Source organism: Trichoplusia ni (assembly GCF_003590095.1).
Source record: "Trichoplusia ni isolate ovarian cell line Hi5 chromosome 20 unlocalized genomic scaffold, tn1 tig00002329_group19, whole genome shotgun sequence".
NCBI classification, from domain to species: Eukaryota; Metazoa; Arthropoda; class Insecta; order Lepidoptera; family Noctuidae; genus Trichoplusia; species Trichoplusia ni.
In genome coordinates this window covers 1116-16790 of record NW_020799823.1, presented here as the reverse complement: position 1 = coordinate 16790, position 15675 = coordinate 1116, and the positions used below count along the sequence as shown (strand labels likewise).

Below are 15675 nucleotides of genomic sequence, written 5' to 3'. Positions count from 1 at the left end.
AGTAGTTTTTACGTGAAAGAGTAACAAACATCCATACATCCATACTTACAAACTTTCGCCTTTATAATAGTAGTAGGATTGACGTCTATGCCGTTTTGATTTCTGATCTAGTTTTCGCTTTTTCATTTTACTAGGTGTTATGTAGCCTTTGTGCACGTGATTTTTAAATTCTATAAAGTATTAAAATTCGTATATCATTCTCAATTCCTAATCTTAACTTTTACACATTCTGGAGAGATTCATTCATAAACCACCAATGAGGTTTTATTACCTCTATTGGGATACAGGCGATAAAACCTCATTACGCCAAAAAAAAACAAACTAACGTCCGAATGACAGCGTCAGATCTGCATCAACAATCCAAGATGGGAATCAGTAAAGCGAATCCAATGCAGGAAAGTTGCGGGAAATAGCGAATTCAGCAACATGCAGCTCCCAGAATGGTGGGCTATAGACGTCACGATTCAATGACACAAACGCAGAAGCTCATAGCCGGATGCATGTCAGGGGTGACCACGAGGTTCATTGTGCAACCCATGGACGTGGTAAAGCTCAGGGCGCAGTTGCAGAAGAAGCCCAAACGGAGGTCTGTCGTGTACCGCACTGCGCGCCGGATATTTCTCGAAGAAGGACTTGCTGCGTTCTGGCACGGGCATATGTTGGGGCAGGTAACTAAAAATAAGTACAGTAATTTAGTTGTAAAGACAAATAATTTCGATAGTTTTGAACTAAAATTGCAAAATATAGTGTGTCTGAAAGTCGATGTGGAAAGAGGATTTTGTTTTTAATCTTTCGTGTCGGATAACTTGTTAGGGTTTACTGCGGTAATATAGTTTCTTGGAAAGATTAATTGCTGTTGAATACATTCTTCTTTACTTGAGATCGGGTTTTTAGATACAATGACATTAAATAGAACTATTAAGATTGCGAGTAGGGAAAACGAAAAAGAAACTGATATTTCCAAAATGTCGAGTTTCTCGAAATTCTTTATAGATTTAAGAAAAAAATAATTAATTAAATATATTTGTTTCAATATTCTTTCTATATTATGCAATAAAATTATGACAATATACAAAATCACAATAATTACAAAGCGAACAGCTAAGTAACGTAGTATCGCTACTTGTTGCTATATAAATATTATCAGGCGCTTTAACAGTTTCCAAACCAACGTTTAGACTTGCCAAGTGCGTTTTAAATCCTTACTAATATTATAAATGTGAAAGTAACTCTGTCTGTCTGTCGGTTACGCTTTCACGTCTAAACCACTGAATTGATTTTAATGAAATTTAGTACAGAGATAGAGTTGACCTTGAGAAAGAACACTTTTGAAGAATTCTTTTGGAAACGCGATATAACCGACCTCGACGCGGGTGAAAAGCTAGTAGAATATAAATTCTGAGGTGTTGTAGTAAATTATTGGTGTTTAATTCTGTTTCAGATGCATTCAATTTTAGCAGTCAGCAGTCAGTTCTATGTATACGAACTAACAACTCAATTCACGTCGCAAAGATTCAATATTCCCAAGAAGTATAGGTGAGTCTTTAATTATTATAATTATCTGTAAATAAAATATATTGCTTAAACAACTTGGATTCCGAACATTGGTTTTTGAAAACAAAAACAATTAGTTCCTAGATACTACTAATTTTAGATGATTAAGAAGGTTAAACATAAAATGAGATTATAAATAAATAAAAACAAATATTAACAAAGAAAAAAAATTGATATTATATAATTACCCAGAGAGACTTTGGAGTTAGTTAAAATGACCCATTTAATTTTTATCATGTTCAAAGAGCTGTGGTTGGTTTCGTTTATTATTTTTGCTTGGATTCAGACTTTTTACGTCACAATGCGTTGAAACCATTGATTAGACATCGGAAAACATCCTTGAAGCTATGCCTACGTAGTCCCGAAAGCCGGAATTAATTAATTTATTTATTATTGTACTACACGTAGATCATAATGAAGAAAATGGAATATTTTTTTCAGGTCTAATTCATTTTAACAATAACAAAATAAGTAACAAATAGCTTCTTATTGTACCACCTTTTTTGCGAAAAAGAGTCATTGGCATTCTAATGAAATTTTATACAACTAAATCTGTTTAGGAATTTAAAAGATATGACGGAAGAAATAAACTTACTAAATGCATTTTATCTATATGGGAGTTTCCACTCAACGTTTTCACCAGGCGCTTTAGAAAAAGAGCAGTTTTTAATGGAAGGCTGACGAAATTGAATCATGGGACCCGTTTCGATGGCAGTTTAATGGTTTTAGTGGATTCTAGTACGGATTTCAGCAGTGAACACACGTATCCGTCTATGTTCTCTAGTAACACGCCTGTTTAGTATTTAATGTTGAAATGAAAGCTTTAAAACATACGTACATCGCCTTTAAACTATTGCTCTGCTTCAAATCGTAGGCTAGTGTTTTTGCTTTCATTATTTTGTCAGGCGCTCAAACTTCATCGAAGTTTTCTAACTAGATTTTTATATTTGTAACTTGTTGCAACATTCTTTAATATTCTCATCTAGTGAAGAGCAATTGATTTTTTTTTCTTATGTTTGTTTGTCTTCATAATTAACTAAATCGAAATAACCGAATGTTTGAAAATATACTCGAATTGGGATTCAAATATAAGCGCACTGAAATATAATATTGATGGCTCAATCAGAAAAATTCTAATCTTCATTCGATGATAAAATTGGTGATGGTAAAATGGGAATCAAATTGTCATGTTAGATTTATGCAATTTTGCTAAAGATGATTTGATTGTGGACTATTCTCGGGGATGTTTTTCCCTGGTATCAGTATTTGCTCGCTACACCGAACAATATGGCCACTAACATTATACAAACTGTTTATTGAACGTTATTAACGTTAAAAACAGGTTTGTGTGGTGTTTGCGTTGGGTTCATCAAGGGGAAGGCCAGAGAGAGCTGGATTAGATTCAATTGTAACTTAAAGACTTGCAATTTAACGCCCGTCATTAACTTTATCTATAAAAGAACTACTTTTCAAACAAATTAAATACTTAAACGAAATGTTCGGATGAATAAATGCTTTCCGTGGTCCTTTATAAAAATACTATAGTCTCGTGTATTTTCACCCCATTGAGTAGTAGGCAGCACGGTCATCAGTTTACACAAAAAAAAACATCACGCTATTTATCTTAAGACTTTTTTGGCAGAGCAATATAAGTTTTTCGAAAATAAATAATTTTCACAAAATTTGTCATTTTATTCTCTTTCAAGTCTGATATTGACCTACCGCGACTATTTCACAAGTAAAATAAAAGAAACATAAACTAATACGTTTTTTTTTATGCAATTGTTACCGTAATCGGTACATTCTTGAAAGAAAGGAACTTAAATTATTTTTATTTTTATTGATGTACTCAAGTTCAAATGTGGAATGCCGTAATATGATTTTGTATTTATTTACGATAGGAGTATATACCTATGTTTTCAGCTCGGTATTGTTGGCGATGGTACTTCAAGATCAAAACATTCGTAGTGACACTCAACCCAAAGTTGCATGTAGTTCACATTGATCTCATCTATAATTACGCATAAAAAAAAATACTGAACGACAGTTAATTATAACCTTGGTTCATCTGTAACAACTAGCAACAAAAAAATAAACTTTCAAACAAAAAAAAGCCTTTCAAACAATGAAATAATGTTTTCTTAAATTTGCAACATTACATAGGCCAAAAGTATTTCGGATAAAAAAGCCCAGAAAACTTGCATAAAAACTGCATAATAGGTATGCAATGTGAAAGATCTAAAAGACCAAAGCTATCAATGAATAGACATTATGTATCTATTGATAGAATAATGTCTACTGATAAATGGGATTTTTCGATATTTTAACGATTTGATCGGTCTACATCCCCCATTATAGAGACCGCACACGTGGTCCTTCCAAAAATTCCTTTAACAATTTATTGTAATCTCTACTTATTTAAAATTTTCTTCTTTCGTAGCCTGGTAAAAACAGGGGAAGGAATGAGACTGAATGAGTTTCTGAGATCCCTAAGCCGACGAGGATTAGGAACATATTTTTGGAAATTTCCCCAATAAGGCTGATAATAGCGTGTAGCTATCAGCACTTACATCCGTCATACAATGTCTGGAAAATTCATTTTGGCTGTCGGTATCGACAGCGTAACCTCATAACCAACCTCATGTAGTCTTTATTTAAGTTCCATTTATGCAGTAGGGATGACGGTATTTTACTTCAATGATCGTCAGGTAGGTTAACGAATAAAATACGTAATTTTTCTTTGTAAATTGGTACAGTAAATAGAACTCATGCACATGAAGTCACTTTTATGTTCATATTTTTGCTTTGTCGTAACATCACAAATTACACATATCCTATACTTTAGATTTTTGTCATTGTCAATTTTTAAAAAAGGGGTGCCTGATATTTTTTTTATTATAACGCCATTTATTTATCAGCAATTTAAAGGCAAATCGTGATCAAAACACCAGGGGGGCAAGATAACACGTTTACCAACTTTCTTATTTTGGAAATATTCCAAATGTTTGTGAGGAAGATCACTTTTAATATTAAGAGGACAATCAAACATAGAATGTTTCAGAAAACCGTTTATTAGGGCGCAATTTTGCAAAATCTTATATCTTATGACTCTATGTAAAATCCACAGTTACCGAGCCCGACTCTCACTTCACCATATCTATTCTTTATATCGTCAGAAAACATCATGTGTGAAAATAACGACTGTCTGGCTTTCACTGTTCCTGAGAAACAGCCAGATGACAGACAGACAAACGGACACCGGGGTCTCAGTAATATGGTTCTGGTTTACCTCTTTGGTTACAGCACAATAATAATTTTATGATATCCGTCTAGCAATTTCAGGTGTAGGCAGGCTCAAGAACAGACGTGCTCGAAAATCATAACCCACCCAATTGGAAAATGGAAAATTTCGAAAGTAAAACATTTTTAGCAGAAGTGCTAAGACTGAGTTATACCTTCTGTTATTTTTTCCTACTTGAACCCCCACCCCCCCATTTTTAAACGGCTCGATTTGTCAAACATGTCTAAACGAACACACGCACATAATTCACGTTTAAATTAAAATAGTTCAATTCGATCGGAAGCTATGATGTCACAGACAGACAGGCAGGCAGATATGTCAAAGTTATAAACCCCTCTTTTTGGTATTAAATAAGAAAAAATCATTGAAACAGCTGTGAAATATTTGACACCAGGATAGTATCGTAAATGATGAAATGTGTTTGATTCAAACATTTGATAGTCTTTGGGCCGGTCAAGATTCATTATAATTTATAAATAAAAAAGCAAGCTTAAAATATAAAAAAAGTGTTTCATTTTCAATATTGCATAACATTTTTGAGATGATCGTTATTATTAAACTTCATAGTTTTTCACATCTTGAAAATCACGCAGACAAAGTCGCGGGCAACAGCTAGTATGATGAATAAAACACGTAACTTATAGATTTGACTGTTACCCAATAGATTCTAAAAATAGATATAACTTTAGGATTATTACTTGAATCTATTTATGATATCTAGACATTTTATTATCTCATTATAGACGGAATTCTAAAATCATTCATTTGATAAATAAATATTATTATCTAATATTAACTATCCCACCAAACAATGTTTTGCCATACAAAAGAGTTTTAGGGTATTAATAAGAAGGGGTCTGAAAATCGATGTTGTCCGATTCTCAGACCTACTCAATATGCACACAAAATTTTATAAGAATCGGTCGAGCCGTTTCGGAGGAGTTCAATTCCGTACATCGTGACACGAGAATTTTATATAATAGATTTTAAATAGTGATACCAAAGTTGATACCAAATAACTTTAAATCGATTTCACCGAGCAACGCCACAGGGCACAACTAGTATTATCTCATCGTCCAAAGTGCGAGTAAAAGGAAGCGATTTCGCACTCACCGTTTGTTCGGAACACTAAAATTAAGATTAAATCGAGATATGTAATCCATTTGCTTGTAATACATAAAGCAAATGATTCGAGGTCATTCCGCAACAATTTGCCATCTGAATATAAGGATAAAATGAAATCATTTCTGTACCTCAGAGGTATACAACATTATGTGTGAAAATCGGTAAGAAAAGTAGAATTAAGAACTATTTAATGAAAAAGAACGAGCAAAACTAATATTAAAAGTAACAAAAAGGAACTTCCTGCATTGGTGGCCACGACAGGATTCGAACCTGCGACCGCCGATGCTGGGATCGGTCGCTCTGACCTCTGAGCTACGTGGCCGGTGAAACAATATTTCAAATTTACCTTCTCATGAGCTTCGCCGCGCATCGCTACTTCAATTCCGCGCCGTAGTCCGCTAGACATAGAGTACAATTTAGCAGTTCCCGATCATTATTTCAACTTTACTCTCTTATGGACTTCGCCGCGCAACTCACTCAGCGTCCCTCGTCCTAACCTTTTCCTAACTATGTTTGGGTCTGCTTTCAGTCTAAGTGGATGCAGCAAAGTACTAGTGTTGTACAAGGAGTAACTGCCTATCTTCTCATCCCAGTTACCTGGGCAACACGATACCCCTTAGTTAGACTGGTTCTCAGAATTAATCAAAATGCTTCAATTATTCCGATTAAATTAGTTGCACAGTTCCAAAATGTACTCGTATAGAAAGAACGGGCAAGAAAAGCCATAAGTTACTCATTAAATAAATGCAGTATATATCTATACCTCAGAGGCATACAACATTATGTGACATTTCTTTTTCTAGATGTCATGGGACTTAATATCGTATACCAGTGAATAGAACTGGTTCTTGCGAGTGTAATTTGCAAAAAACATACATTTTATACAAAATGGAGTCACTATTGTTTACCTCTGAGGTACAGATTTATTCTGCAGATAGGATATATCATCACTTTTATATGTCTTTTTGAGAACGATAGAGTTGACATTTCCTATCTGACTACCCTGAGAAAAATAGGATGGAAAAGGCAAAGGCGGATACAACAACTAGTCAATATTAAATCCTTGTCTTTCTGGGCCCTAATTCTGCTATTTACAACGGCCGATGAATGAATGAATTTCGTATTCTCTTAAACATTGTTCTATATAATAATTGGAAATTCAGTACGGGACGGTACACTCAAGGTCAATACACTTAACTTCCAATTATTGTATTGGCAAAATGCTTAAGAGAATAGGAATAATTTCAAAAATGTAATTGCCATTCATTCATCGGCCATTGTAAAAAAGTAGAATCGGGGCCTTGGCAAGACGCATGTTCAATATCCCTTAGAATATCTACACAAAAGCAATAATCATTAAAAAAATGTTTTCCTTTAAAGTTTTATCAGTGGTGTCTCAGAAAAGTTAAATTTAAAAGAAGTTCTTCATAAGGACCTCGCGAGGCCTATTGGTTGACTCCACCACCACTTAAATATATGATGATTTTGAATGATTTAAGTAACAGGAGGCAGCGAAATTAGCTCACAATTTTATTATGTTCTACTATCTTTTCGCCCGCAGCTTCGCCCGCGTCGAGGTCGGTTATATCGCGTTTCCAAGAGAACTCTTCAAAAGTCCGGGATAAAAACTATCCTATGTTCTTTCTCAAGGTCAACTCTATCTCTGTACCAAATTTCATTAAAATCAGTTTAGTGGTTTAGATGTGAAAGCGTAACAGACAGACAGACAGAGTTACTTTCGCATTTATAATATTATAGGGATAGGGATCACATTCACTGCAGTTTCGTTATTTTTTCTCCATTAACCAAAGATGCATAACTTCTAACTCGTGTACATAAGTACACACACTTTTTTTTGTCGTTTTCTCAGACCCGTCCAACACTTCGTATGCGGCATGGCGGCTGGCTGTGTGTGCACGATGCTGGTCATCCCCCTGGAGGTAATCCGAGTCCGTCAGATGTTGGTGAAGGATCAGTACAAGAGCATATGGAAGGGGGCGAGGGCAGTCTACCGTTACGGAGGAATATTCGCCTTCTATGAGGGCCTGAGTGCATCCCTGTTACAGGTTTGTGGATCGATAACTATTGTACTAGTGTATGACGTCACATTTTGTATCAGCTGTAGTGAGCAGTCTCTTTATTTGCAAAGACTGTAGTAGTTCCGACTTCTGAAGATTTTTTCTTGTTCATCATTCTTTTGAAGCGAAACTGGCAAGAAACAATTTTTTTTTATATTTAAAATGGATAAACGTTCATGATTGGAATGGAACGACTGTGTCGATGCAAAAATAGCAATGGCCAAATATGAGAAATAGATGTAACGTCCAATCATGTAACAGACACAATACCCTTACCGACACAATAAAATGAAGCATTTATATTTCTCCCAGCACATTTTTATGGACCTGAGTATGTGGTGAGATTGTGAAAATCTGAGATGTACGGTTCTATGTATAAAGATTCTGTTTTTCCCTTTAAGGTACAGAATCGTATTTATGAGTTAATGTAGTATTTAAAATGATTTAAGGCCTTTTTTGGAACATATTTTTCATTCCTTCCAGATGGGCCCACAAGTGGGAATTTCCTTCGCAGTCTTCACATTCTGCCAGCCGCTTCTCCTGAAGTACTTCTTCGAGTGCCCGCCGGACCAGTGCAACGCGAAGATCGGCAACAACTACAAGCCTCAGAGCCTGGTGATCGCCAGCTCCATAGCCGGGTCGGCTGCCGGCTTCGTATCAAAGTCGATGACGTACCCCTTCGATTTGGCGAAGAGAAGATTACAGATTGGGGTTAGTGTGATACTTTCTTTTTTATTTCTTCTATCACATGATAACTTAACGGGTCATTAGAGACTGAGGTGTCTTCTTAAGAGTCCGTTCTAACAGGGAGTAAGGGGTTGGTTTTTGACACCTACCCTTTTAGAAGTAGTCCAACATCATAAAAGCCATCCAGTTTCCCATGGCTCTGGCTCGGGCAGTCAAAGGGGGTGTTTTTAGCCGGTGGGAGTCCGACATATCCCAACTCCCTGCCCTCGGCGTGGGTTGAAGTTTAAGAGTTTCAACCCGAGGAAAAGAAAAAACAAAACAGGGGCTACATATACGATAACAAGCTATAACGGTATCTTATTAACGCCATCGGCTGCCTACAGCGTCACCCTTTACACCTCATCACAATTTTAATACAAGATACGGACCAAAAATCTTTAAAATCAAAAGTTTAGTATCCCACTTACTGAAGCAACAATACAGTATTTGACTAAATATTATATTATTTCGTATTTTGTATTTTATCACATCGTTAAAAACATCACTTGCTAGTAAAAAGCGTACTGGTAAGTGACGTCACACGAGATTTGAGATCACTGTATCCCCTTAATTTTTTGTCGTGTACTCTATTCATAACAAGCCGATCGGCTGCAATTTTCCAACATAAAGAATGTTCTAGTAAATACGTTTTTTATTCGAATCAGGAACACACGAGTTACGTAAGTGACTGGTCGGTGAGATTAATGATAGGTATACTCTGTGCCAAGGAACATAAGAAATAGAGGGAAGTGCTTGCATAGCCGGAGTACTGTAAATGCTGTCGCCATATTCAGTTATTCGCTTTGGAATATAGCTTGTTTTAAAATCTGTAAGACACAAAAACTTACTGCCGACAGAATCTAGTTTGAGCCCCCCACGTAAGACAAGCGTTTTAGTGCTAGGTATCTTTTTGTCCGTGACTTGAATGTTTGTGAAAGACTCCGCGACAAGAGGATTCAATTCCTCATTCAGAATTTCGTCTCTTTTAATTGAATATAGATTAAATTGGTGGCGCATGGCACTAGCGCCATTCTTACACTAGCACGAGTTGTACCCTCGATTATTCGATAGTTAAGGACACTGATAATACTGAATCGCTACTCGATCTTGATTTGGTACAATAATATCGATTGCAGAATCGAATCAAATTCAAAGAATCAACCAAAACAGTTTCGGTAATGAGTCTACTGTCAAATTTATTACATGCTCATGTTGATCGTCATCTCCTAATAGTGACACACGCGTGTATCTGAGTGCCTCTTCCTCCGACCTGCATATGTTCGATGTCCCTCATCGTATACTCATACATTGTGCTTATTTGCCCGCTTTCGACTTCCGCGGACCGGCAACGCTTGTGTAAATTATACGTCGCTTTCTATGGCTATTTACTTTGGGTAGAAAAACGTTATAGAGCACACACTTTATATACTTCAAATGTATATTAAACTAGCTGTTTCCCGCGGTTTCAACCCCCACCCAATCTCACGGCAATTTTTCGGTTTTCTCCTTAAGAAATATTATCATCGTTTATTTTTTTGTTTTACAGTAATTTTTCAATTTTTTCTCACCGTTGAAACCTTACCTGGACTTTCACGATTGTTTCAAGACTAAATAAGACAAAACGATTCAGCCGTTTTCAAGTTTCAGCAGGACTAACGAACAGCAATTCATCTTCTTCTAATATATAAAATTCCGTGTCATGATGTCCCCCAAAACGACTTAACCGATTTTTACCAAATTTTATATGCTTATTCAGTAGGTCTGAGAATCTATTTTTCAAACCCCTAAGTATAAAGGCCCACACTCAAAAAAAAATATTATTTTTTGGAAGATTTTTTTTTTATATATAAAATACAGAAAGAATTTATTAAGCAAAACAACGTTTGCTGGGTCAGCTAGTTTTTATATAGGTATAAAGAGAAGATGATTCCCGCAGTAAGGCATTTAATCCTTGTGCGACGATTTCATAGTGATTTTAAATCACACACACACATACCTACACATAGTCTAGTATAGGAATTTATGATCGTTCAATGCTTTTTCTACGCACGCAGTGGTCTTAGGAGTGGTGACCCAATATGGCCACTAACATTATACAAACTGTTTATAGTTAGTTATTAACGTGAAAAGTAGACCCATAAAAAAAAATACTTGTCAAAAAAACCAAGCCTCGCAACTCAGTTGTTCTGCGGTAAAAAGTTGTCTCTACTTAGGTGATTTTCTGTCTTAATACGTCCAGTCTCTAAGACCACGATCGTGGTTGAAAATCAATTTTATTGTGTCTGGAATCCAGTACTCGGAACATTAAGTTGTTACGTAATAATTAACAGCATCTTATAGTGAGGTATATCAATATTAAAATTCTTGAATGTTTTATATAAATATACCAAGACTTGGCCATCGCCTGAAAACACGTGTTAATTCAATCGCCTGAAAACACATGTAAATTCAATTATTTAGTGCGATGGCCAAGTTTTCCAAGAACGAAGTTACAGGGGGTCTAAATGGTCTGAATTGCTTCGGGAGCATCACCGTACCATCCTTGGTACGGCCGTGACGCTTTTTTGACAGATGTGTGCGGTGTTTGCGTTGGGTTCATCAAGGGGAACGCCAGAGAAGGCTACATTAGATTCAATTGTAATTTAAGGACTCTATCTAAAAAATGTACGCATGCGCACAAAATAATAAAAATAAGCCATCTTTCCTTGAAATATCTGGAACAGATTTTTATTTAGTACTAGCTGTTGCCCGCGACTTCGTCCCCGTGGGTAGTTATGATTTACCTATACCTGCCCTGTTTTTTTTTTCATTTTCCATTGTATCTTCGCTCCTAATAGCCTAAAGCCTTCCTCGGTGAATGGTCTATTAAATAAAAAAATAATTTTTCAATTTGGAACTGTAGTTCCTGAGATCAGCGCGTTCAAACAAACAAACAAACTCTTCAGCTTTATATATTAGTATAGAAGTATAGAAATATTAGTATAGATTTGGTATCCTGGCGACGCTTGGACAAGCTCCCGTACATTGCTATCCTTCTTTAGAACGGGAATCGCTAAAATGTACTCTAAGTCTAAAACATTCTTTAAAAAATAATATTTCAATGAAAAAGTTTCACTCTCCTATGATTTGACTAAGTATTTTTGATTTTGTATTTCACTAACCCAATTCTGCTATTTGCAATGGCGTCAAAAATATTGTCAATACCATTCATTCATCGACCATTGTTTATAGCTTAATTGGGACCCTGAAGTGCGAAATTCCAGCCAAAATGATATTATTAATATTACTAGCAGTTGTCCGCGATTTCGTCCGCGTGGTAAGAAGATATAAGTTATTACACCTTGGGTAACAATTTTGCGATTTTCTTACGGAACCTTGATATTTTTGAAATAAATTATGGCCTATGTTCAGCGGGGATTATGTAGCTTCTCAACACTGAAAGATTTTTTCAAATCCGACCAGTATTTTCGAATCCTATTCGTGTCAAACAAACAAATCTTTCCTCTTTATAATATTAGTATAGATTAACAAACACACTTCATTTCACTATTACAGAGTCACAAAGTCAATTTCAGCAAATACAAGACGCCTAGTCAATCGCGCAGTCTGACCCGGTGCAAGAAGCTGACGGAGTGCCTCTGGCGCGCCTACAAGCACGAGGGGATGAAGGGTCTCTTCCGCGGTTGGACGGTCACCGTCTACAAGGCACAGCTAACCAGCGTCGTTGCCTTCACGTCGTACGAAATGATCTGTTATACCCTGAGGGAGATATCTAACTGAAAGCCCAAGAATATGACACGGATTATTTGAGATTTGATTCGTTCGTCGAGAACAATATATTAGTTACGTTTCTTAATGTTTCTCGAGTCTGTATTCAAAGATTAGTGATGGATCGATCCCCGTGTGAAACAAGCGTTTGTGTGAGATTAAGTCTGGGTGTCTTTGTGCGTGTGACTTGAATGGTTGCAAAATCTACGGTACAACGATGTAATTATTTTTTCTAAAGGCGGCTGATTTTTAAATAAAATTTTGATTCTTTTTATGTGTTGTTCTTGAATCTATGTAACGTGTATAGTATATTTGTTTAGTTTTAGTAGTTTTTATCTTCGTTTTACGTTTGTAGTTCGAACTGGCCTGTTGGTCTTGTGGTTAGTGACCCTGACTGCTACTCCACAGGTAGGGCCGGATTTAGGGGCTCGGAGGCCTCGGGGCAACAAAGGAGTGGAGGCCCCCGCAAATTATTCATTCCTCAAAAATTAGTCGACCTTATTTAGATGCCTACTGGGTTTACTGGTAAATTTGAAACATTTTTTCCCCCAAGGTCTCTATTGTGGAGTTCCCGGTTTCGATTGCCCTGCCTTAAATCCGGCCCTGTCCACAGGTTGTGGGTTCGATTTCCACCTAGAACAAATGTTTGTGTTTATTACCGCAATCATTTGTTCTGTGTCTGAGTGTAATTTATCTATAATTATGTATGTATTTAGAAATATATAAGTACGTTTATCAGTTGTCTAGTACTCATAATTCAAGATTTGCTTACTTTTGAGACTAGATGGCGTTGTGAAAAGTAGTGGAATGTATAAATTCAATTGACGTTTACTTTAAACAATTTAGAAACACTCTTGAGTATCTAACAGTCTCTGCAGAGCATTTGGTTGTCTACATTATATTATTGCAAGTTCGTTAAAATATTGGGACTGATAGCTTTTTATAATCGTTCAGTTTTTAGCCTTTCTTTGTATTGATTGCTTCTTTCTTATACTTACCGTTTCTTCAAGATTTAATAATAGTATTTGAATCGCATGGTGTCTACCACGAGCCTAAGACTCTGTTCTATAAAATAATAGAAATAGTAGGTCCGATAGCTACATAACTGTTGCTAATTGTGGAGAGAACTAATTAGGGCCATAGTTATAAAATAGGGATGATGATAATTTTGTTTTGCAGAGTCCGTCTTGTTGTTTTTTGTATAATAATGGATACGTATTTTTTAATTTGTCCCGCAAACATAAATTGACCAAATAACAGTGAATGAAACTTACTCGTGACGTCACGGTTGAGTATAAATTTTACTCTATCGTTACGACACAAGCCGGGTCTCCTAAACTTTAAAGCAGATAATCTTTGTCAATTCTAGTTTTTCTGAAAAAGGACTAATGAGATTTTTTCTTTTCATACCCAGTCATCATCCCTATTGTTTCCTTGCCCCCCCCCTCAGGTAACACTCGTGAGATAGGCTAGGAGTGTAGGGTTTATTATTAACACTTGTAGAAACGGGTTTTTCTGCTAGTCTTTGATATCTTCGTCGATGTAATTCTCTTTCGACTAGATTGTCTTAAAGTTTTACAATAGGGTATTTGACTAAGGCCCGATTTTTCAATAGTCAGATAACTTTTATCTGAGGAATAAATATGGCCGAACAAATTTGACATATTTTCTATACAGAAGCTGTCAAAACGTCAAACATATTAGTCAAATAAAAGTTATCTGGCGATTGAAAATCGGCCCTAAACCTAACAATATTAATCTGTTTAATCCATCAGACAGATTTACAAAAAATATTCTATACGTACTCATTAAAAAGTGCGCTGTACGGAAGATAGAAAGCACTTTCAAAGCTTGGTAGCGGTGGCTAAAAACGCTTACTAGTAAAAAGCGTACTGGTAAGTGACGTCACACAAGATCTGTAATCCCTTTATTTTTAGTTTACTCGATAAAAGAATCTACGAATCCAATATTTTTTGGAAATCTGTCAGACGGACTAAACATGTATTATTTGTGACATTTTTATGTGTTTGTGTAAATATTAAATGCTTGTTATATTTTTATTTTATCGTTTTAGTGTTGTTTAGAAATACTTTGTAAAGAATTAGATAGATAGATTGAACAATAAATCGGCGAAAATATTTTTTATTTGTATTTTCTTTATCGTTAAAATTGTTGTTTGTCGACTACATAAGTGTCTGTGACTGTAATGTAGTTCCCAAACAGATGAAACAATATCGATACGGTTTGTTTTATTTGAGTCTGAAAAGTTTAGCACAATGTGCACTCAATTCTTTGTTCAAAAACAGGATTTTAGACCATCGTGTTTTTTAAGTTCATCAAAATCTACTGAGTTATTTATGAGATAACTACACAAATATTGATCGTTGGAAAACTCTAAGAGTGATATTCACAAACAAGACTTCACTTAGTCTATTAGTAGATAATAATGTTTATTTTTCTTATTAATATTTCACGTAGCAGTAACATTGACTTTATGTTATTAAGGGTGTGTTACTTGTAAATGAATTATTCTTTTTTTTTGTGTAAACTGTAGAAAGTATAGGGCAAAGTAAAAAATGAAACAACGAAATTATAAAACTAAAAACACATCATTTATTCTCTTTGGTTCTTAAAAATAGCGGTTAAAACTATGGTAACTATTAAAAACGTTTTTACTTTCCTGAAACCTGTCTTCATCTTTCGAAGTTTATTTTGTACAATATTTACAGGCAAAGGCAATTGATTCGGCCTAGGTAAGACTTCATTTAGGAATCCTTCCATTGTTGTAATTCGTATACTTAGCTTACGTTACGTTGTGAGAAGACAGTCATATACCATTGAAAAACAAGATTAGGACTGTAAACTAGATCATGTATTGTCTCCCTCATTCTTATTACGAAAGTGTTAAGAATGACAAAGACGAAAGCTGTTTGCAATCTGTAATTTTCAAATTGAATATTTTAGTCAAGTAAGAACGGTTTTTTTTTAAATAGCAAAAGTCCTACAATAATTTAAAATGTATCCTATCCAGTTAATTTTACAGTCATGACGTCACAAAGCACGCGTAAGCCAAGTATGTTGGTAACGCAGTGCATTTGGTAACTTCGGGTAAGATCGGTTATT

The 15675-nt window shown here is 35.5% G+C and overlaps 1 protein-coding gene and 1 non-coding gene across 2 annotated transcripts; one reads left to right on the top strand and one right to left on the bottom strand.

Annotated features, from left to right (window-relative positions):
- The first annotated feature begins 345 nt into the window (after positions 1 to 345).
- LOC113506619 (mitochondrial thiamine pyrophosphate carrier-like) lies at positions 346 to 12590 on the top strand. The gene is made up of 5 exons (XM_026889452.1): positions 346 to 668; positions 1442 to 1536; positions 7851 to 8046; positions 8542 to 8769; positions 12340 to 12590. The coding sequence occupies exons 1-5, from the start codon at positions 441 to 443 to the stop codon at positions 12562 to 12564; spliced, it is 972 nt and encodes a 323-aa protein (XP_026745253.1). The 5' UTR covers positions 346 to 440; the 3' UTR covers positions 12565 to 12590.
- On the bottom strand, positions 6230 to 6302 carry Trnaw-cca. Its single transcript has one exon. It is a non-coding gene; the product is annotated as a tRNA-Trp (tRNA).
- Positions 12591 to 15675: the final 3085 nt, after the last annotated feature.

Bases quoted from the DNA above. Each gene is read 5' to 3' on its own strand.
- LOC113506619 (XM_026889452.1), top strand. From the start codon at position 441: ATGGTGGGCTATAGACGTCACGATTCAATGACACAAACGCAGAAGCTC. The intron at 669-1,441 runs GTAACTAAAAAT...ATTCTGTTTCAG, and splicing joins ACGGGCATATGTTGGGGCAG to ATGCATTCAATTTTAGCAGT. The intron at 8,770-12,339 runs GTTAGTGTGATA...TCACTATTACAG, and splicing joins AGAGAAGATTACAGATTGGG to AGTCACAAAGTCAATTTCAG.